Below are 22639 nucleotides of genomic sequence, written 5' to 3'. Positions count from 1 at the left end.
GGTAGCAATAACAAAAATACTTACAGTCAAATTTGATTTATTTAGGCTCCACAATATTGTTTTTGCGATTAATATAGATTAAATGTGTTTATCGGAAGAGCAAACTTTTATTATGATAAGTAGTTAATAATTCATCAGCTTTTTATGAATGTTGGCAACTTTAGAACGAGATACAGTATTATTAAAAGTGACAGAGAAAATGTGAAATACACAAGAAAAATAAATATCTTTTATGTTGCTTTTAAGCTTTTCTGTGAAAATTACTCTGTGTTCGGAAATAGCATTACTGATAAAGCAGTGTAATGCTAATCAGGCTGCCAGTCTGTTTGTTACTGTAAGTTTTTGATTATTTTATTAAATCCTAATTTATTGTTGCATCGTTTTTTTTTATGTCGGAAGTTATATTATTCAACTTTTTCTAAAATAATAACCTAGCTTTTCGTTTTTATATCGTGACATTTATCTTAGAGGGTGACAGGAATTATAACGGAAAGACGCGTTCACTCAGAAATATGAGTAATCGTTTTACGCAGGCGCATCAATGATCGCCTAACAGCGACTGCAACAATTTCCGATAATTACCAATCGGACCTTGGTTGTTTAAATTTCAAAATAAATGCACAGGTCGTAGTTTGAAACTTTGTAAAAGCATGCTACACTTTTCTATGTTATTGTATGGTTTTCATTACAGGTAGTAAGTTACTTTCAAACCCAATATTGATAGCAAAACAGAAGCAGATGTGTGGGGTTTGAGTTCCTTGACCTTAGTTTGAACTTTCCACCGGAAGTAGCTGAGTTTCCTGCTCTTATTTGACGTAGTATAGGGGAGTAATTCAGAGAGTTTGAGGCGAGTACCTCTGCTAGGCACCGGTAAGTAAATAACTTTTATTCTTTGCGATAATTTGAGCTTTTTAGGCATGTCGCTTAATGAAAATGTGTTATTTTTCAGGACTACCAACCACTTCTGACTGTTAGCTCGTTTTTCCCATGGCCAGACTCGCCTCTTAAGAGCCAGTGACTGCCACACATGCATTGAGTAAGCCCCCAGCAGCAACATCACCAGCGGATGAATCGGCTTTGTTTTCCGCCTTGTTGAACAGGTAATGTAAAGAAAGGTGGGGTGAGAGCAGAAAAATTCTCTGGAGATGGTTAAATTAGTTTTTGTTTTGAGGGATTAATTAGCGGTGATGGTAATGAAGTTAGGGATGGTAGCAGTTAGCAACAGGGAGCTGACAGCAGCTGCAACCACGAGGGTCGTGTTAATGAGGCAATAAAATTAAACTTTAATGTTTGCCTTGTTTCTCAATAAAGCAGAGGGGAGTGGTCAGCGTTTACTCAGCGTTCATTCATCATGGAACAAGAGCAGCTTTGGTATTCAAGAGCGTTTCCATTTGGAAATATCAACGCTTTGACAAATTGTTTCCAAAAACTTGAAGAATTCTTAATGGAACCATAAAAGCTCCAGCTCACTGAAGGGGAAAATTTTAAAAAAGCTCGTCGGGCTCTTTAACCCTAATATTCCTGACACTTGCATTAGATGTACTTCCCAAAAAGGTTCTTTATTTCATTGTACGTGGGCGTTCCTCGAGTGTTAGCTTTTTGGAAGGATGTATTGATTGTGATTAGTCAGATGACTGCTGAAAAGCTTCCTTTAAATCCTAAAATGTGCATCTTGAATATTTGTCCTGAAGACTTTGTTATCCCAAACAGCTTGAGATCCTTACTTAATGTCTCCCTTTTGGAATCTAAATGTTGTATTGCATCCTCATGGAAGAAAGAGACATTATGTGGAATTTCACAATGGATTACACAAATGACGTTTTACTTTGCACTATTTTACTAAGAACAAGCTTGGTAAATTTTGGGAAATCTGGTTTGTCTTTTACACTTGTTTTACTAAAAACAACAAATTACCACCTCTTTCTTTCCAAGAGATGTTTTAGTGAAAAAACATCCACTTTGGTCAAAATAAAAAGCCTTAAGCCATTATTTTATAAACCTGATGATATGATCATAACTCTGTTTCTGTTTATTTCACGTTATAATATTCTGGGCAATCGGTGTAAAATATGGCTAGAATTACTCAGTTATGTTATTCACAGTATCTAAAAATTTAGATGCCAATAATCAATTGTCCTTTCTCTCTATCTCACACTTTTTTTTTATGTATTTGTTGCTGCCTTTTCACCAGGACTCGTTTGAAAAATAAGTTTTTAATCTAAATCAGTTTTTATCCTGATAAAATAAAGATGAAATAAAAAACTCAGTTGCTTAGCTAAAACCTTTCCTCTGCCTACGTCTCCCAGAATGCTGTGCGGTTCTAGATCTATTCTACATATTGAATATTCAATCAGATGTCTTATCTGTTGATATTGATCATGTCTCTTTTGTGATTATATAGTACTGATTGAATTATTGTCCAGACTCGGCGTGTTTGTATGTTTTAAAATGTGATTTATTTATTTATTTTTTAATTTATTTATTTTTGGCCTTCTAGCTTTGCAGTTTCAGCCCCTTTGCTTTGCGTTCGAATAATAAACGTCGGGAGGACGTGGCATCTGGCGGGACAGAGGAAGGATGTGCCTTTTCTGCTGACTCCGCGTTACCATCTGCAAATGATCTGCAGGTTATTTGAGATGACAACTCACTTTGAGGACAAACTGAGATGTCGGATTAAGGGATTATCTTTCCTAGCAGCTGTTAAATCTAACTGAAGCAAATTACTGCAACATTTTTACCCTAAATATCATCTCCGTGATGTATTGTAATAGTCAATACGACCTTGAAAATCCCTGAAAAATGAGAACTTCAAATTGACTCCTTTTATTTCTTATTGTGAGGTGCTTAAACTTATCTGATGAATTCATCTCGGCTCTTGAGTATAACAAACAGATTTATTTAACAGATTAATCAGTTTTGTTTCACTTGCTTAAAGTCCAAACGGTTGAGCAGGACGTCTTCACATTCCTGTTGTGAATTGCTTGTTCATGCAGAAAAGAAAGAAGGAAGGAGGAAAAAGCCTGATAAGCATTTTTTTTCTTCCTTTAAACCAGGCTCTGTTTTTTATGTGTATTTTACTCTCAAAGCCTCCAATTTTCTATAAATATATGTAGCCTTAAAGTTAAACACTATTATTTTAGTCCTGTTTACCATCTAAAGCTGTGGAGCTCTATTCAATTTAAATCCCATTCGTTTGCACACAGAGTGCTGCTGGTTTGCATATCTCCAACCCAGAATATAATCACTCAAATTGACTCCCAGGGAAAATATAAACGACCTTTTTATCACAGAGACTTTAGGGTCAAATGGTAGGCCTTTGTTTTGTTTGTGTGAGAATGCATCGAGTCTGGGGTTTCTGCAACTGAGAGAAAAGTCTCTCTTTTTTTTTTGTGCAATTTGTTGCAGCCACACCCTGAAACTGTCGCTTGATGGGAGCGCTCTCAGGAACCTAAAGAAAGGGTGAACTGTCTTGACTCGAGCCTCGTTATTATAGCATTAGTGCTGAATTACTGCTAAAAATGAACATTTTTGTCTCTTTGTTCGTTCTGTTCACGGCTCAAATGACGGTGAAACAGTTGGATTGTTATACATTAGTCAGTGCTGGGTGTTTGGATTTATTATCTGATTACTGCTGATATTTAAGAAGTGGCTGATCAATATGCTTCTTTATGCTTTGCTCTCACGCTGATTAAACACACAGATTTGCTAAAAGCATTGTAATGTTGTTTCTGCATAAAAAATAACCACATCTGTCCTGGTCATCCCCATATTTGGTATTGGTTCATGTATTTATTTTCCCTTGGGTGCAAACTATATTGGGCAGAAAGTGATTGCAGTACTAAAACCTTTAGAGGAACTAAATATGAAGAAGAACATAAAATGTGACTTTGAGGAAGTGGCTTCATTACCATACATACAAGTTTTTGGGTTTTTTTCACATTCAGTTACTTGCAAACATTTTTTCCACTTTTGTTTTTTCAGTTGTTCCACTAACTGAAATTATGATTAGTAATTGATTTACAATTAATTGTATAAAAAAAAATGGGCACAATCTACAAATTTTTCATTTATATATATATATATATATAAAATTAGAGATGCATTAAAAGGTGCAAATAAATTTTTTAAAATAAGAAAATCAAAATTTCTTTTTGTCTAAATTGCAATAACAGAATTTCTTTAGTAAAGTTGAGACAGATAAAGCTTAAACTTATTTACTTGGAGTTTTGACTAAAATATATATATATATTTTTTTCATCTTAATTATTTTATACAGTTTTGAATTAATTACTGCTTTTTTTTCAATAAATTTCCTTTTTTGCATCTATATACTCTAGTTGATGATTAATCTATTAATCAGGATTAATGCAAATCGTTTCAGTACTAATTTTAATTAGTATTTTAATGTGGTAAATATAATGGAAGTGGAAGAAATTATGCATGTTTTTCATTTATTTTGTTTGCTTCAGGTCACTCAGACTGGTTTGAGAACATTAGTCATCAATTTTCAAGTCCTTGTCTGGACTTAGACTGGACCATTCTAGCATAAATATGCTTTAATCTAAATGATGATGGCTATATTCTGGTATTGTTCTTGTTTTGGTTGTCCCTGCTGCAACAGATGAACTAATGGCTGAAGTACCGTGTCAGTATTTTATCGATCTTTACAGAGGTAGTGAGGAATGCGTTTCTGCAACGCGTATCGTTTTCCATAAAGGCCTAAACGTTTGTCTCCTCAGAACAGAGGATGTTCTGTATTCTGCGTCCCCTACATGAGTTCCAGAAATCTGCAAAGCTTCTTCTTATGAAATTCCTTTTCCTACTCCTCCTGTTCTGTCATGCTTTTTCCATTTTTCAGATTGAACCGTTTTCTGCAAGATGTTCAAAGCTTGGAATTCTGTTCTATAACCTAACCCTTCTGTTACGACCCTGGGCCTTGTGGTTCTGGGTTGCAGGTGCTTTTGTCTGTCTTTGTGCTCCTCCTCTTTGCAGGTGTTGCTGGTCTGTTGATTTGGAGCACAGAGTGTTTAAGGTTGGCCGTCTCCACCTTCTGGGTCACCTTCGGTGTCCCCTCTGCTCTTGATGCTTGTGGTGCTTTGCTGCCAGGCTTTAGCTCCCCTCCTTTTGCACATTTGAGTTTGTCTTTGCACCTCAACACTTCCATATTCACTCATGCAACACATCCAAGCATTTGCATTACAGCACTGATACAGACACCCACAATCCATTGTTGTTTTTTGTTAATAAATATTCCTTTTTATATACTTTAACCACTGCATGGTCTCCCGTTTTGTTATGACTTCGCGCCAGTCGTAACACCTTCTTTAAACCTCTTTAAAACATTATCCTTGAGCTGTCTGCTGTGTTCCTTTGTCTTAATTTAAAGGACTGGAAGGACAAACATGTTTTTCTTTCTACTTGTTTTTTTACAACTTGGGCAGCACATAACAAGAGATCTAAGTGAAGTCACATTAGTACTGGTCTCTGTGTTTTTAGGGGTCGAGACAGAGATCATTAACTAAGCTTTAGTTTCTTTCCTGCTTCATTGACCACAGTGAATGCTTTGCACCATCAAAACTCTCCAAGCTTTTCTGTGTTTTGATGAAATGATTTGTTGCGTTGTTGCATTCATCCATGCAACAACGGTTAAATATGCCAAGTAAGGGCATTTATGATGTGAAGTTTACTACCTATTAAACTAAAGATGACCTATTATGCTTCCCTGAACAGGTCAGGATCTGTCTGTTGGCTATACAAAACATGTTCATGATATTTTTTTGCACAAAATTACTCTTAGATAATGAGATTTTAGTTCGGACTATTTTGAGATGTTTTGGGGCCTCTTGTCACTTTAAATCCAAATAAGGTGAGCAGATAATTCAAAGTTGCCACACAGGGGGGGAATGACACAGAAGATATTCAAAATATGATAAATATTGAATAGTTTTATTGTTTTAAATAATTCTAGGGGAATCAGAATCGGTTAATTTAAAAAAAAAAAAAAATCTGAGTCTTTATAAAATTATAATGACTATACCTCTAGTCATGCAATCCTAATTAAATAGATGACTTCTGATTGTGTTTTCATCTTTCTAGTAGAGGGTAAAAAAACAGCTTCATTGCATAATAAAATTCCTAGCTTAAATCCCCTCGTCTCCCAAATTACAGGTGCTGTCTTAGCCGCTGCAGCTTGACGCCCTGATGGGACAAAGAGCGAGATAAAGATGGCCGCAGACTGACTGAGCAGCTGTTGGCTCTGAGATTCACAGATAGAAAACAGTCATGGTGAAGAGCTGGGAGCCACCAAATCCTGAGTGAAGGTGATGCGTCCCTGAGCAGAGAGTTGGACATGTCTGAGTGTTGAAAGGGTCTGGAAGTGACCGGGTGACTTTTAAACTGCTGGGTTATTTTGGGCCAAAAACACTCTGAGGCAAATGGACTGAAGATGCAGATAATCCTAGAGAGCAGGTGTGCAACAAGCTAAAGATAATCTGGTCACATGGGAAGTGACTGCATGAGGGCAATTAACATATCAGATGAAATTTACTTAAATATGCAATTTTCTTTTCTTTTATGCACCAATGGTTTCTTCTGTCTGGTTTGTCTTGGGGTTGGGCGATAAATATTTGTTTTGATTTTTCTTTTTTTATTTATTACATTTTTGACTTTTGAAGATGTAATTTTTGGAATATCTATTTTTTATTTATTTATTTTATTTTTTTCCCCCGCCAGGGGGTCTTTTTGTGGGCTCTAGTGTCCCTTATTCAACAGTAGGCTGACAGGAAAGGGGGAAGGAGAGGGGGGAAGACATGCGGCAAATGTCGTTGGATCCGGGAATCGAACCCGCGACGGCCGCGTCAAGGACTGATGGCCTCCAAACGTGGGGCGCGCTACCCTCTACGCCACCGGAGCACGCCCCTATTTATTTATTTTTAATCAATGCACTCCTCGAGTTTCTATAGTCCTGAGTGACGTCATTACAAATAGGGCCGCCATCTTGTCAAACAAGATGGCGGCAGGATGTTTGAATTTGGATCAACTCTATGACAGAATATTAGGGCTAGTCTACAAATTTTTAAATACATTTCTTTTTATTAGAAGAATAAAGTTTTAATATTGTGAAAATAAGTAGCAATATGCAAACTAAAACACAGAAAATAATTAAAATGTTAATTTGCGAGGTTGTACTTTAGTGTAAGTTTTACTACAAATATTTCAGTTTTGAAAAATTAGCACCAAATTACTAGCAGTAGCAGAGCTCTGACACTATTGAGCAAACGCCAGTCTATTCTGAAAGAATAGAAAGTTTATTTTTCTCAACAAATTACATTTTCCTTGTAACTTAAAAATTACATCTTTATTCTGCTAATATTGTGACTACTTTCTTATAAGTAAACAAACTCTCGTAGCTCGACTGTTGTGCAACGTTCAGAAAAAGAACAAATACAATTTTGTTCATATATATTTCAAGAAAAAGCTAAAAAAAAATTTTTTTAAATAATTTATGATATGGGGGAAAAAAAAAATAAAAAATTTCTTGAGGCATTTTGCCCACCCTGAGTCTGTCCTAAGCTGAACCAGATTCGTTTCCCCCCATTTAATTCTTGATCCTCAGTTTGGCTTGTTAAGCTTTGGTTTTCCTTCTATGTTTGAAATGAGAAAGAATAACAGGAAGCTCAAGGAAGCCCTTCCAAAATGTGTTAACACTTTAAGATAAAGGCCAGAAAAACTAAAAGTGGCATGCTATTCTTTAGAAGTTCAAGTCAGACTTTTAATTTTAGGTTTTTGTTTCAGTAGTAAGTTTGGAGGAATGCATAGAAGGGTTTGGATCAAATACGGCAACATGCCCTCTAAAATTTGGTTCCACAACCTTCAATCTACATAAAACTTTGCAAAAGATACAAGAATGTTCTGGTTAGTATAAACTAAGCGTATCATTTGTTGACTAATTAAATGATGCACACTGAAGTCACAACTCTTCAAATAGCTGACCATGGTGGATGATGCTATTATCTGCTCAGTGTTTGGACTGAGGGGAGCTCCACACTTTGAGGTCTGCTTGGTGGCTTTTAGGTGCTTGTGGCTTTGAATGCATTTCTTCCCACCCCCTGCAATTCATTCATGTGACTCCACATTGAGCCTACGTCCCTGGGGACAAACAATCATGTCTCGCACAGACTCCTACTGCGGCCGTTCGACTTTTATAAAAGCTGATGTGGAATGCAGAGCTTGATTATTTGGCACATGGAGAAGGAAAATGTTTAGATCACAGGATTGTTCTTTGTCCGCTGGGAAACACTGTTAATCTGGTGGCTTTTGAGACTTTAGGAGTGACTCTGTAACAGTGCTGATTCTTTGTAGACATAGTTTTGTGTTTTGTCAAATGCAATTGATGCTAGATTCTTAAATATGATGTGCTAACATGTGATTGGCTGATATTTCTGTAGATAAATAAAACAGTAGTTGAACTATTAATTATTCTGGGAAAGTCTTTAAAGTTTTGGGCATTTAAGAAAAAGCATTACAGGGGACGTATCATCAAAAATTCTTGTACTTCGGTTTGTGTCTCAATTGCTTATGAAAAATCCTAAACGCTTTAATAAAACCACCCAGCCGTTTTTTAGCAATAAGTTTGTGTTGTTGTTTTTTCCACAATGACCCTTTTCAAAAACCTCCAGAATATGAAAGAAGGATAAAAATTATCTGCCTGGTTTGACTATTCTCAGTCTTAATGGCTTCACCATTTATTTTCCATTGGTGATTAAACCAAGGCTTTTTGTTACACTTCTGGTCACCCTAGGTTTCTCTAAAAAAACATTTTCCACACCGTTTGGTCACCTGTCTGCTTCATCTTTGCTGCCTTATGTGGTTTCTTGTCTTGACAGGAAAAGGAAGTCATTGCTGTTCTGAGAATAGATCCTGTACTTCCTTGAAAACACTCTGTATGATTCACATGTGAGCTTTTAAGCTATTTTAAATGACTTCAATATTTTTAAGGAATATTGAGGCTTTTTTTTTCTTTTCCTTTTTGAATCTTTTTTCGTAACACTAAAACTATTAAATGTAAGCAATGGCAATTTTTTTTTTCTTTTTAAACCATATTTTATTTAAACATTATTTCCTGAATGTCGATCTTCTTTCATTTACTTCCCAAATTAAAGAGATTACCCCATTTTACATTTTTTTGTTGTTGTTTAAATCTTGCTTATTGTTCTAGATAAATGTGTGAAATTATTTTTAATAGCAAGCGAACAGAAGAGGCTGACTGTTTTTCCTTCAACATAAATAGATGAAGTGATTGTTTTACAAATGACTGTCATGTGATCAGAGGTCACCAGTGCTTGAATGTCCTGATCCGTGTTTGAACCTTTAAGTCATTCACTCCCACACATGGTAGTGATTCTTTAACCCTTTCTTTAACGTCTTAAAACTAACCATTTTGCTTTAGTAACCTTTTTAAAATGTTACTAACAAGTCGATGCTTTTTCACGTGGAGTTTATTTGAACTGGAGAGAGATTTGTAGTATAATCCATTAAATGTTGAGGTATCCCAGTTTTTTACAGAAAATTAAGAGTTTATACTTTGCAGATTGTAATTTTTAGCTTATTGAATAGGTGTCAATAAGCTAATTGAAGTCATAATTTTAGTAGTAATTTTGAGAACTTCAACATGAAAGGAAAAACAATTTAAAATGAGGAATATTGTGAAATTATACTCTGCTATTGGTTTTAATAATAGAAGATACTTAATTTGATGCTGATGTGTGATAAGATCAGAAATAGGACTTTGAAACAATTGTGAAAACATCTGTACATTTCAAAAGAATCACACAGACCAGCAGGTAAATTAGCAAAAAACAACTTTTTTTCTACTAATTTTACAAAGTTCCTCTGGTAAGATTGTCTTTATTCTGCTAATATAAGATTACGATTTTATTATCATAATTTAAAGTATCTCTCCAGACCCTACTACTGCATCGTACACACCATATGTAGATTAAAATGCCCAAAAAAGTGACGGATTGTTGGATGCACAGAAACAGAAGTGGCAAAAAGGCCTGTATTGTTGCAGTATTTCCTAATGTTGTCGCATCGCATGATTTTGTAACATCCGGCAATAAGCCAGTGTTTTAGACTCCTTGCAAACTTGAAACCGTGACTTACATAATCTTTGTTTGGTTTTATGAACCGTTGCTCACAACTTTTTGTAAACTCTGCTCCACAGCTTTCTGTCTTGGCAGCTCTGTTCTTTTAAATTGGTCAATCGATCAATCAGAGGTCGTAATCGGCTAATTTTTCCTTGATCAGCTCAGATCTGTGATTTTTTTTATTTTATTTTTTTTCTGGGGGGCTTTTTTATATATTTATTAAATGGATCAACAATAAACACTTCTGACATTTTTAATCTTAAGGATAAAATAATGGTGGCTCTGTCTTCCATTGCTGTTTGCGGATTTCAATCAAGTTTATCCGTTTAGTGCATTTCATCAACAAGGCAGTCCAAAGTGATTTACATCATAAAAAGATAACAAATACAGTCAACAATTGTGAAAACCAGTAAATGACGTTAAATTTCATCATTTAGGCGTTTGTTGATTTACCGGCGTACCAGAAACGAGTAAATACAACGGTTCCACCTTGTGACTTTTGCACATAAAAAAGTGGCAACTAAATGCCTTTAGATTTTACCCTGTTACAAAGTTTATGCAACCAATGATTGTGTTATAGTCCCGGCCCTATTTTAAATATAATTTTGTAAATGGAGGATCAGCTTGTCCAACATTTCATATGCAGAAATAATAGTTGAGCTGCAGGTATTTAGAAGTTTACTGGTTGCAAAGTTTTCAACACGCCATTTTTATTTATTTGTCCAAACACTTACGGGCTGCTAATAAGCCTCTTCTTTGAGGTTTAATAACAGAGAAAAATTAATAATTTGGGTTGGATTTCCTCCATTTGCTCCAGCTTGTGTATCAGACACATATCAGACTCCGTCTGCCTGAGCAGCAGCTTCTGACTCAGTGCTGAATGGAGTCACATGGCAGCTTGTCAGCAGGCTGGAAGAGGAAACATAATCCCAAGGTGGAAGGCTGTGTTATCAGTCCCAGCCTGTAGCTCTGACGGTGCACACCGGACGGCACGCGGTCGGCGAGACGCTGCACGCTAATAACGGGAATTTTTTATTTCTTTTTTTGTCTCTGTATTTGAATTTCTGTTGCATTTTGCCCCTTTTTGTTTGCATTCATCCTGCAGTCTGACCAGCTCCTCTCACAGCAGCGGTCAGAATAAACTAGAATGTCTGCGGTGACTTCCATGCAGTAAGCACACTGAGGTATTTATACTATTATTGATGTGTTTTGTGCTTCCAAGTCATTTCTATCATCTTAACTCGACCTTGCATTGCATTCCTTCTGCTTTTTGTTCTCCGATTATGTTTGAATTTTGATTAATCATTCATCTGGTGACTGTTCTCTCTGGGTTTACCTAATGAACCATAACTTTGTTTTTTTTCCTGTTTTTTTTATCCCGACTTCCTAATATCCAGTAGAGTTGAGGTGAGTGCTGAGTCGGGCTTGTACCTTTATACCTGACCAAAATGTAAACAAGTACTGATAAACTCCACAAATTATGGAAAAAAAACTCAAAACACTGCCACTAAAATAGCTTCAGTTGCAAAAACATTCTCTTATTGACCTAAAAAAATTAATCTGCTGTCTAAATGATGTATATTTTGAAGATAAGTGCTTCTTAAGCCAATTATTCTGCTATTTGATTAGTTTTAGGGCAGGAAATATTGCATTTAATGGTTCCACATAAAACCCAAAGGACAAGTTATGTTTCACTTTAAACTGTCTCAAGAATTAAAACAAATTCTCCAAAAGGCAAAACCAAAAACATCCCAAGTCTGCAGGACAAATCCAAACCAAGTACTCAGTCTTGTTTTTACGAGGGTCAAAATTTTTTATTTCTTCCCTCTCATTGTCCTGCGTTTTATAAGTAAAGGCCTGCATTTGTTGAGTTTTGAACTTTGCGATCAAGAGTCTATTTCTAGTGAAAAGCAGCTTTTTTTTTATTGCCATAATTTTCATGTTATTGAGTTGTTCTTTAATTACGCATTCTTGTCGGATTCAACTGGCACAGAACTGCGCAATCTGTGGCCGGCACTCGCGTGTTGAGCTGCAGACTGAAGCCGTGCCCGGTCAGGGCGTCTTCACCGGAACGCCGGCTTAAGGCACGTGTGACGGCTTGTCTGGAGTTCAAGCCGGGCTCATGACCTCCGTCCAGCCATCTGACCGCCGTGCTTTTTCTTATCATTTTCCTGAGGCGTAACAAGGGAGTTTAAGGTTTCTGGTTTTACTAAAACAATTTGAGATGAAAGCAAAATATTTCCAACTGCAAGACAGAAAACCTAACTCGTCAAAGTGTGAGGCAGGAAGGAAGGTGCATACCAACAAACTGGCATCAAAATGTTCACAACTTGGATTCACTGCACATTTAACAATCCAGTTCTGATTTGCTAGAGCTTGATACTTCTGATTCTTTTTTTGGGGTCCATAACTAGATTAACAAACTCTGGGATTTCCTTGAAGTAAACAGATTTTATCACAATCTTCACATTTCTTCCTTCCACTCAACTTTTTAACAAACCAAAGCACTCCTAATGATCGTCTGTGACTAGCCCTTATTGTGGGTTGTATTGATGATGGTCTGCTGAACAATGGACAACATTGCATGATTACGCAAACTATAACCTGACCTTAACTTTCCTAGTTAAAAATAAATTTTTTAAATGGGTCTAAGTGGTTATCTAATATTCAGAAAACTATTTGTGTTTTTATTCGCTGTAAGGCATGATCAACAAAATTATCAAAAAATAAATTATTGATTTAAATGTTTTGGTGCGACATCAATCCGTATGAGTTTTACTTTCGGATAACAAGTGGGCATTTCTACAACTTTTAGATTTTTTGGTTCAGCTTTGAAATTGGCTGATAACTTTTAAAAAACAATTTATTTACCTTTTAAAATGTACATTAATTTTTTTTAGATATATTCTGCAAATGCTCATACAAAGCCACATTCCTGCTCTGTTCTCTACCAAAACCTTCATTTGTATTCCCAGTAGACATTAAGGAAATCAATAATACAATCAATTTGTTGTTGTTTTGAGTAGGAACACTATGTGAAGGATATTCGAGCAGCTTGGTATCTGGCATGCTAACCTGTTTGCATTTTGCAGATATTTAACTTCAATGTAAACTCCTGGTTTGATGGGTAACAACAAAGTACATTTAAGCTGCTTCACAATCTAATGACTTTTCAAGGAGAATTTGGAGAGGAAATGGAGAAAGAGTTAAGGTTGTTTTGGTTTGACCATAATCTCAAACGAGTTCAGTCTGGTAAACCCTGTGGGAGCCCAACTAAAGCAAAAGTCTCCCGAATAGAAATCCTTGTAGATCGTACTAATCAGATTTTGTTTATGGCTCTGAGGTTCTTGGCTCCTTTTTCACTTTATGTTCTCATGACCTTATCATTTCATATCAGTTTATTTTTTTCTTGGTATTGCTGGTTTTTTATTATAAATTATAGATAAATGTGTTAAGAATATCCTCCGATCAGACAAGCTCAAGATTTTAAACACCTGAGGCGCTGTAGTGGTACAGTGGTGCTGTATGCGCTGTACAATGGCTGCTGGAAATGAGAGGTGTTTAGTTGTCAAGTAACCATCCAGAAACCACTTGCTATGTTCTTGTTGGTTGTGGAGGAGCCACCACTTCTGCTTTTCGAAGCAAGTTGCACATCTGTTTGCAGCCATTTTCACACAAGTGAAGCAGCAGCTTAATTGGATTTAAATTAACAAGAGGCCCTAAAAAAGTTCATTCTGGGTAGAACTAGGCAGAACCGTAATAGGTCATCTTTAACTATATCTATTGTGTTGTATCTAACATTTTCTGAAGATTAACTTGGCATTCAATCCATGACTTCTGACTTAATATCTTAAAACAGGAAGTCCACAGAATCTGCATTTTCCACTACTGTCTAAAGTTACTTCTTTGTGTACTTGTGACTTTTTACTCATGTATGCCTTTCTCTTTCTGTTCTGTCAAATGTGACCGATCCAAGAAGGAATTCCAGATTTTAAAATTCCTCAGAGGTCTGACTCTGATGCATTTACCTCCTTCCTGTTTTCAAACTTGCTTCCTCTCAGAAACAAGGTTTTTCCCCAAACCATTCAATGCCCTTTCTAAATCTAGCACGGAAAAGTTTGAGGGGAAAATCTGGTTTTGTAAGGTACAGGGCTTCTGTAAAGACGTGTCTAACTACTCGACTCGCGTCGTTATTCGCTGTCTGCACTCATCAATGTCTCTGTTCTTTGAAGCTGTTGCACAAGAAGCAGTTGGTACTTTTTAAATCAGCCGACTGATAGCCGGAATGAACCAGGTAGAAACATTTAAATCAGTTTTTTGTTTTTTTTTGACTCTTGGAAGGATGATTTCACGTGTTGTTATTATTATTGCCTCTGATCGTTGTTATCCTAGTGGTGTTATTGCAGACTTGCCCTGAGGTAGATAAACTGGTTCCCAGGGCTTTTACCCAGGATCCCAGGGTTTGGTAACTTTATCCCTGTGTAGGGAGCTCTGTCTTTTCCGGAGTGGTGAGGTTTAGGTTTACTGAGAAAGTAATCTTTAAGCACATCCAAGCTCAAACACTTTCTCTTTTTTAATTTGTTGCCTTTTTATCTTGTGAACTGCAGTGCAGGGATTGGCACGTTGGTTGGAGTTTCTTTACATATTGATGCTTTAATGCCTCTTTTTCAACCCATCAGTCATTTAGATCATTAATATAATTGTGTTCAGACACCAGGAAGGTTTATAAGAGCTCTGATTGCAACTCCTGCTTTAGTAGACTGGAAATACAAAGAAAGGATCTTTTGCGCTTGGACTGTAGGAATGTGATTATTGATGTTGCTAGTGAGATACTTCAGAGTTTCTGAAGGTGGACTTTGGAAGAAGCATTATCTGCTGCTTATCAATGGTTTCTCTGCACGGTAGTGCTGTTATCTTGATCGTATCTGACTAAATGCTTAATGATCTTATAAAGTATTTGAAAACTGGTGCAATGCCTGCAATAAAAGGCTTAGATTTGTATCTAGGCTACTTGGTTCGGTGTGCATCTTCCTGCTAAGCAAATTGTAATTCACTGCAGTGTTTACCTTGATGTGCTATGTTTTTAAATCTGGTAACCTAATATGTAATTTTTAAAGCTCTGACACAAACATTATTTATTTTCTATGTTAACTGAAGCTCAGTAAAACTTTACCCTGAGCTATGTAGTAACATGAAAAATATATTAATTTCTTCTTCTACAACTGACGTGTCAGAGTAGACAAACCTTTAAGTTATTTCTAATTTTGGGTTTGAAGCGTTTTAGCGACACTAGGCGATTAAGGAATGGAAATGAGTGATTGTATTAAGAAACAATAGGCATAATTGTATAAATGTAAGTTATACAACTTTGAATAAAAAGATTACTTTAGATTACAATACATAACATTGTGTAAAACCTTCAATGGTATAAGAGTAAAGGGATTGCATCAGCTGGGGTTAAATAATTGACAGATGGAAGACTGTTGTCCTCATGCAAATATCCAATAAGATGGTTGCATCAATTTTTGGCCAGGCAGTGGATAGTAGGAGAAAATCATCAACCATTTCTATTCCAGGTGTCATGAAAATCCCTGATTATTTAACCGTAAACAAATACTGTCTCGTTGGTTTGTGTTTCTCCAGGTTATGCTGCCCAAAAGCTGTCTGAGTCCCAGTGAGAAAGAGAAGGGCTAAAGCCGCACCAGTCCAAACCAGCTTCCCAGAGCCTGAACAACAACAACTTTCCCTGCAGAGCCATGAGCAACCCCAGCGCACCCGACCAAATTACAGATGCTGTTGCATCAGTTGTTCACAGTGTAAGTTTACACGGCAACATGTTGGGAAGCCCTACTCGGGAGAGGTTAGGCCCATTTGATAAAATCTGCTGGTAATGAAGCGGATTAATGCAGCTCCCTTGCTGCTCACAGCAGTTTTTGGGGCTTGTTTTGCTTGACAATTTTGCTGCAAAGGTTTCTGTTCCCTTTACCCATGTGCTGGATTTTTGCTGCTTCAGCTGCCGTGGTTTTGTTTGGCACAGAAAGTTGGTATTTGTCACCTTTTTTAAAAAAAATGACGTTCCCTCTTCATGTTAAGCTGATAGAAAGAAGCTGTAAAATAAATGGCCACAAAGCTTGTGTAAGTATTCCTGGTAATGCGTTAGAAAGCAGTTGGTCAGCAGCCAAAGTACACTTCATTACTGCAACTTTAGGTCTTCATCTCAGTAAGCTCATCTCATGACTAACTCTGAATTATATCAGCGCTATTACGCTGATATTGCTGTAGGTTCTCAGCTTTGGGAGCTCTAGGAACTGCAGGGAAGCTTTCCAAGAATAAGATCTGTTGTTTTTTAATTTTGTATTGATTAATACTCATTTCACAGGAGCTCTTATGATGATCTCAAGTTGAGGCTTTCCCAGGAAGGCTGCCATCTTTCCTGAACCGCTGCTTGTAGAGGGGGTGTGGAAATGCTGACATTGCAAAAACTAAATGGATTTAGTGTCGTCTTGAGCCAAAAAAGCCACTGCTTCAAACTTTTTCTTGTTTCCCAAAGCTCTCCCGTTCTACCGTGCAACTATGGGTTAATTCAGATTGGTTATGTTTGGTCCGCTTTAATCAAACTCTGAAAATTGTTTTAGGGTCATGAAAAACTTCAATAACTAAACATTATCACTATATTCTGACTTTTACTGCACCAAAACTCTGTAAATTGCATTGACTCCCATTAAAACTATAAAGATTTATTTAATGCCATTTATTCTCAATGAACATTAATGTAAATAGTGGCAAATAGGCTTGGATTGTAAAGGGTAACTGAGATTAGCTTAAACAAAATATCTGCAGCCTACAGTTTACCTCTGCAAACAAGAGAGTGCCGATGCAGCATTTTATTTGTCCTACATGTATTTTATATTTGGTGATCTGATAGAGAGTGATGGGGGGAAAAAAATGGTAAAAGGGAGTATGGGGAAAAATATTTTAAGGACATTTGTATTTATCTTAAGTGGCTATAGCCTGAGATCATATTAAAATTTGCCTTCTTAAAGTGGATCCTCCTTTTCTCCCACAATTTTTTTCCAGTTTTGTTTACATTCTGGAAATCTTAGCCCTGGTCTTAAAACACACACATTTAAAATGCAAATCTCTCAGAGCATGAAATCTCTAAAATTATAATAATAAAGAATGCATTTTTTTCCCCCATGTGCAGACTTTCTTTTTAAATAAAATATTGATAAAATTCTGCAAGTTTTTCTAACAGTCATCTGTCTCTTTCTGCATTTTGTTCCCATTAAGATGTTTGGACCAGAATCTGACGGCTGTTGTTGAAGAAGCTGTGTAGAGATAAAAATGTTTGCTCTGTGACTGTGTGTTGGCGGTTATTGGCTGTCATCTTGGCACTGACCCCAGCAGGTTAATCATTGTCTCCCTCAGTCAGTAAATGTGTGCTCTAAGTTCACATAATCCTGTTTGAATTCTAAGACGCATTAATTGCTTAAAGTGACGTCGTTTTTTGACTCCATCGGATCATATTAGGTCAAGCAACCAAAAAGTGGAAAACCTTTTAGTTTTAAATAAATTGAATTTTCCTACTTTTGTTTTTGGCTTTTTTAACAAACCTCAGTGGCATTGATGGACTTTCTGTACTCGTTTACGGTGAGCTTTCCCCTTTTTTATATCATGCTTGAGTTAATGTGTGAATCTGTAGCATCGTTTCTAAGTTTTTAGTTTCTTTTTTTTATAAGATATTATTCTAAAACCTCAATATACCGACTTCCAAAGTCTATATGTAGCCCGATTTAGGTAACTTTAACCTCTTTATGAACTTTGCGTCTGGTTAATATTTACTCTAGTTCACATGCTTCCTTAAATCATTCATTCTGTTAGCTTACCGCTCTAACTCATATTTAATCAAATGGAACGAACTCGCCAGCTTTCTCTGCACTCCAGGTCCATTTCTCTGGTTGTCCAGATATTCTGCATTTTTGGACACTGGTCATTTATAAGCGTTGACAGTTTCTTCTAAGCTGAAACATCAAGATTTGAAAATTTAACATCTTTATAGAAAAATGGTCTTCAATTCAAGCATTCATTTCAAACCCAACTGATGGAAATTACGATTAATGAACGGGAGATTCCTCTGTATTTTCATTTTATTTATTTTTTTTATTTACTTATTTTTTCTTTTCTCATTTATTTATTTATTTATTTATTTGTTTTTTTTCTCTTGTTTTTTCTTTAAGACCCTGGACAAACAAAACCTTTTTAAAAAAAGATAACATGTATTTGTACATGTAACCTGTAAGACGTGTGAGATGTGACATGCACTGGAAAATCTGAATAAAAAAGTTCAAAAAAAAAAAAAAAAAAAAAAAAAAAAAAATTTGGTGGCAGAAGAAATTCAAATGCAACTTAATTTATCCCAAAGAGAAATTAAATCGACTCTGTGTTGCCTTGGCTACGTATGACGGCAACTCTCAGGAAGTAAAAAAAAAAGTAAGCTCAAAAAATGGTTCCAGCTGCACAGCATCCAAAACCAGAGGAAATGATTGTCCAAACATGCAACGGTTCAAACAAATAATGCAGAATGAAAATCCACAAAAAGAACAAATCAGAACAAACGTAGCAGAGCACAATTTTTCTATAAAATGATTAATATTTTAGAATAAATTGACATTAGTTTTAGACACTTTTAAAATTGCTCCAGAAATCACTGTTAATAGTGAGAAACTGATCCGTAAATATCTTCTAGATGGATTTTATTAGTTGCACTAATAAAATTTAGATCTGTGTATGTAGGATTGGACAAATTAAACTGTGTACATGGTTACTATGGTAATGCTGACCACAACTGTAAAAATTAGGCCAACATAATAAGCAGCCGTTGACCCAAAAAATTTAGTTTTTCTCTAAATAAGGTAACGGTCTGAAGTATTTATTTATTTTTTTAAGATTTTGGGTCTTTAATTATATGCAGATTTTAAATTATTTTTTTTAAAGACAAAAATTTTTGCATTATTTTATTAATGAATTTTGTGGCCTGCCTGTAGTTTTAAATTTGCCAGTTTTGGTCTCCAGGGCAAAACGTTTGGACACCACTAGTGTAAATGTAACTTTACATAAAAGTACAAATAGTTAGAGCAGATTTAATGCTGAAAATACCGTTATAGTATTTGACTTCCTACTTTTTTTTTTGAGGAATTTGACCCTTGCTCTAAAAAAAACATCTTACAGTTTCACTTTTGCTAAAAGTTGATAGGTGAATGTGTTTTATGGCTACAGAGCAGCTTAGTTTACACAATATTTGGCTACTTTGTACCAAAGTTGAAGCTTTTGTTTATATAATTGTTCAAATTTCCACTTTTGTGATACATACTCTGATTCTGCCAAGTCCTTTAGTCATCATTAACCACTTTAGGGAGCCTAAAGAATAACTAAGTAGAGGTAGTTGGTAAATATTAGTCCATATACTTAATGAAATAAAATCCTCATTACACTGTAAACACAAAATCATATTTTTCTTTTAACTAGTTTTTAGTGCAATTGTCTTGATATGAAACTAACATACAAGTAACTTTTTAGCTTGGAATGGGAGCTTGTTTTATGTCAAATATGATGAAAAAGCACAACTAAAAGGATTTGTCTGAATAAAACAAACTCCCATTTCTTATTGAAACGTTATTTGTGAATTAGTTCAGTCTTATTTCAAGTGTACTAAAACGTATGCACTAGAATCTAGATGAAAATGCTTTAATAAATTAAGTTTTTGCAGTGTACAGCCACTATTGCTGCCTTTGCTCTGGAGGCAGATTTTAAAGTGAACTTCAAAAACATTTTTTTAAAAACCTACAATAAAAGGCAATTTAAAGAATGGTTGGTAATGAGGCTGTCTGATTTTCAGGGAAACCCACATGATGTAACAGGGAAGTGATTAAAATCCGCTTGCATAGTGCAAATTCTTCTGGCCATCTGCAGTAAAAAAAGAGAGTTGGCTCAGGTTTCCAGGGAGTGTCATGTTAAGACGGGAACACAGCGACGGATAAATAACACGGTGCGACGCGATGACAAGTGGAGCGACAACCGGGTCAACCCCGGTTTCACTCTAAATGCTGACTCAGTGGGACTTGAGACTACCTCACTATGCATGTAATCTGTTGCTCCAGCATACAATACAGCCACTGTGCAAACACATCAACACTGAGATCCGTTTATTTATAACCCAGCACTGGTCTAATTCAGTAATAATATGGACCACTTCAGATGGAATTACATCCATGAAATTTACAACAATCGCTCAGTAAATTATTTATTTGTAGATTAGTCCTTATTGAACAGTTTATTTTTTTTTATTCATTTTGTATAAATTCGTTTGCATTTGCCTGTCACTTTGCTGCAGCTACTCCTACATTTCCCTGCTGAGAAAACAAAAGTGATATTTTCTGTTTAATTAATTCATTTAGGTTTTTTTCGACCCAAAGTGCAAATAAGAGATTGCATAATATTTGGATTTTGGGGTTTTCCACATCTTCTACTTAGCAAAACAATTATTTTATTTAATTAAAATTTTTAAGTCCTTCTCTCAAAAGTTGACGGTTGCTTTAGATTTTGTTGCAATCCCCTTTTTTTTTTGCCTGTGTCAAATTTCCGATGATTATTAACTTGAAATGTTTCCATCTTAATCAACCAGTGAGCATCTTATTTAAAGTTAATTTATACAATGTTTTCTTCAAACAGCTTTGCAGGTGGTAAATATGTTAAAATCACAAATGCTTTCAAGGATGTGAATTTCTTTTTTTCTCTTAAAGATTAACAGTTTAAGATTTTCATCCCATTTCAGTCGGTTTTCCACTTTCCTGCCAGCTTTTTCCAGTGATGCAGGTCCCACTTTGTTGGCGTTTGTAGTTAAAATAATCATGCTCTTATTGTGATGGTACCAGACTTTATGCAGTGATGAGCAGAAGTAGAACGGATCCTGGTTCCTGCAGCGGTTTGCTGCTTTAATCCTCAACAGCGAGCTGTGATGGAAATCACCTGCTGTTCTTCAAACTGCACCTTGCGCTCGCTGCTGCTGGTTGAACTTGTTGTTATGGAAAATCTTTTTTTTACCTCAACCACAATCCCACACTCATCTCTCTAATATATCTATTTATCCACTACAAAACCAAAATATAAGTGAAAATAAACACAGCACAATTTTTTAATTGACTTAATCAGATAAGAAAAATGTTTTCTGTTCTTTTTATTTTATTGCTAAATCAGTTTTTAACCCATTAAAAGCTTTACTTGCGGAAATATTTTTGCTTTTGTAGGTTTAAGACTTGTCCTTTTACTTGAGTTAATGTCTAAAGTCTTACTAAAAATATACTTCTTTATTGTTTAAATTTAAATTTAAAAAAAAAAACCCTGTAGTTTTGTCATTAACAAAAGCCAATCTGTTTAAGTATATTTTTATATACTTAAAGTGAATTACCATGCAGCTATGAAGTTGCAACTGATTTGGAGTCAATACTTATTGTTTAAACTTCTGCAGGTTAGTTTTGAACTTCCCCTCTCCTTGGTGTTTATTGTAAAACTTGTCAGTATATAACACCTACTTAGGTTTTTATGGGAATCATTTCCCCCCACTCTGTATTCATGCCTAAATCAATGAAAACATCTGGGATGCATGTGGAGTGAAGGAGGAATCAAGTAATTTCCTGTTCAGACAAGAAGTCCATGTTATCGGGTTCTGATTGATTTTTATGAGCTTATTGTCTGCATGATCTTTATTACACACCATCTGCTGAAAATGGGGCTTGAACTGCTAAGATGTAGTTGGAAACATTTTTCTTTGCGTTCGGCATAAACTGAAATATTTGAAATATGCTAAACTCCAGGTAATCTCAGGAATCTGACTCAAATTCATGAACTTTATCACCTAGCATCAGGTGACTTTTGACTCCTACGTTTTGCCGCAGGGTCTTTGCGTACCTCCAGAGTTGCCATGGCGACGCTGCTTCTCCGTGAGCCCCTGCTGCTGGAGTCGATCAACCTGTATCATAACATCCCACCGGCGGGGCTGCGTGGGGGGGAAAAAACAAATAGATCTCGTATCACTCACATGATCGGAGTCACACCGCAGCGTGGAAACGAGTGTAACCTGTCGAAACGCCGTTTCCCGTTTAAAGCTCATATTTGAGATCCCAGGCATGTGATGATCGATCATATGAGGTTAGGAATGATTAACAGGACTACAGAGCCCTCTAGAGTTTGAGGAAGAGAGAAGCACATAATCTTGGGTCATATCAAGTTCATAAACGCTTTTAAAGGGTCAGTTGTGCCAGAATTTATTGATAAAACCCATTAACAAACTATTGAAATATTAAAAAACAATATTCAACATCTTTTCACATTGATTGGTCCCTCTAATTGATTTTAAAACTTTTTTTGTGATCAAAATCAGATGTTGTGGTGCAAATTTAGAAATATTTTCATTTTCTAGGAGCATTACACACACA

At 35.9% G+C, this 22639-nt stretch overlaps 1 protein-coding gene across 3 annotated transcripts in view; it reads left to right on the top strand.

Moving 5' to 3' along the window:
- The first annotated feature begins 789 nt into the window (after positions 1–789).
- The window catches only part of slc4a2b (solute carrier family 4 member 2b), a 43530-nt gene continuing 21680 nt past the window's right edge, over positions 790–22639 (top strand). Inside the window, exons 1-3 of one of the 3 annotated variants that reach the window (XM_044104554.1) lie at positions 790–870; positions 950–1100; positions 15792–15964. In XM_044104554.1, the coding sequence (XP_043960489.1) occupies positions 15905–15964 (60 nt within the window). In that variant the 5' untranslated portion in view covers positions 790–870; positions 950–1100; positions 15792–15904. Of the gene's footprint in view, positions 871–949; positions 1101–11137; positions 11333–15791; positions 15965–17640; positions 17799–22639 lie in introns of those variants that run through there. The other 2 variants (XM_044104555.1, XM_044104556.1) reach the window with 2 other exon arrangements.

Source organism: Gambusia affinis, linkage group LG21, assembly GCF_019740435.1.
Source record: "Gambusia affinis linkage group LG21, SWU_Gaff_1.0, whole genome shotgun sequence".
NCBI classification, from domain to species: Eukaryota; Metazoa; Chordata; class Actinopteri; order Cyprinodontiformes; family Poeciliidae; genus Gambusia; species Gambusia affinis.
This window is presented reverse-complemented; position numbering and strand designations above follow the sequence as displayed.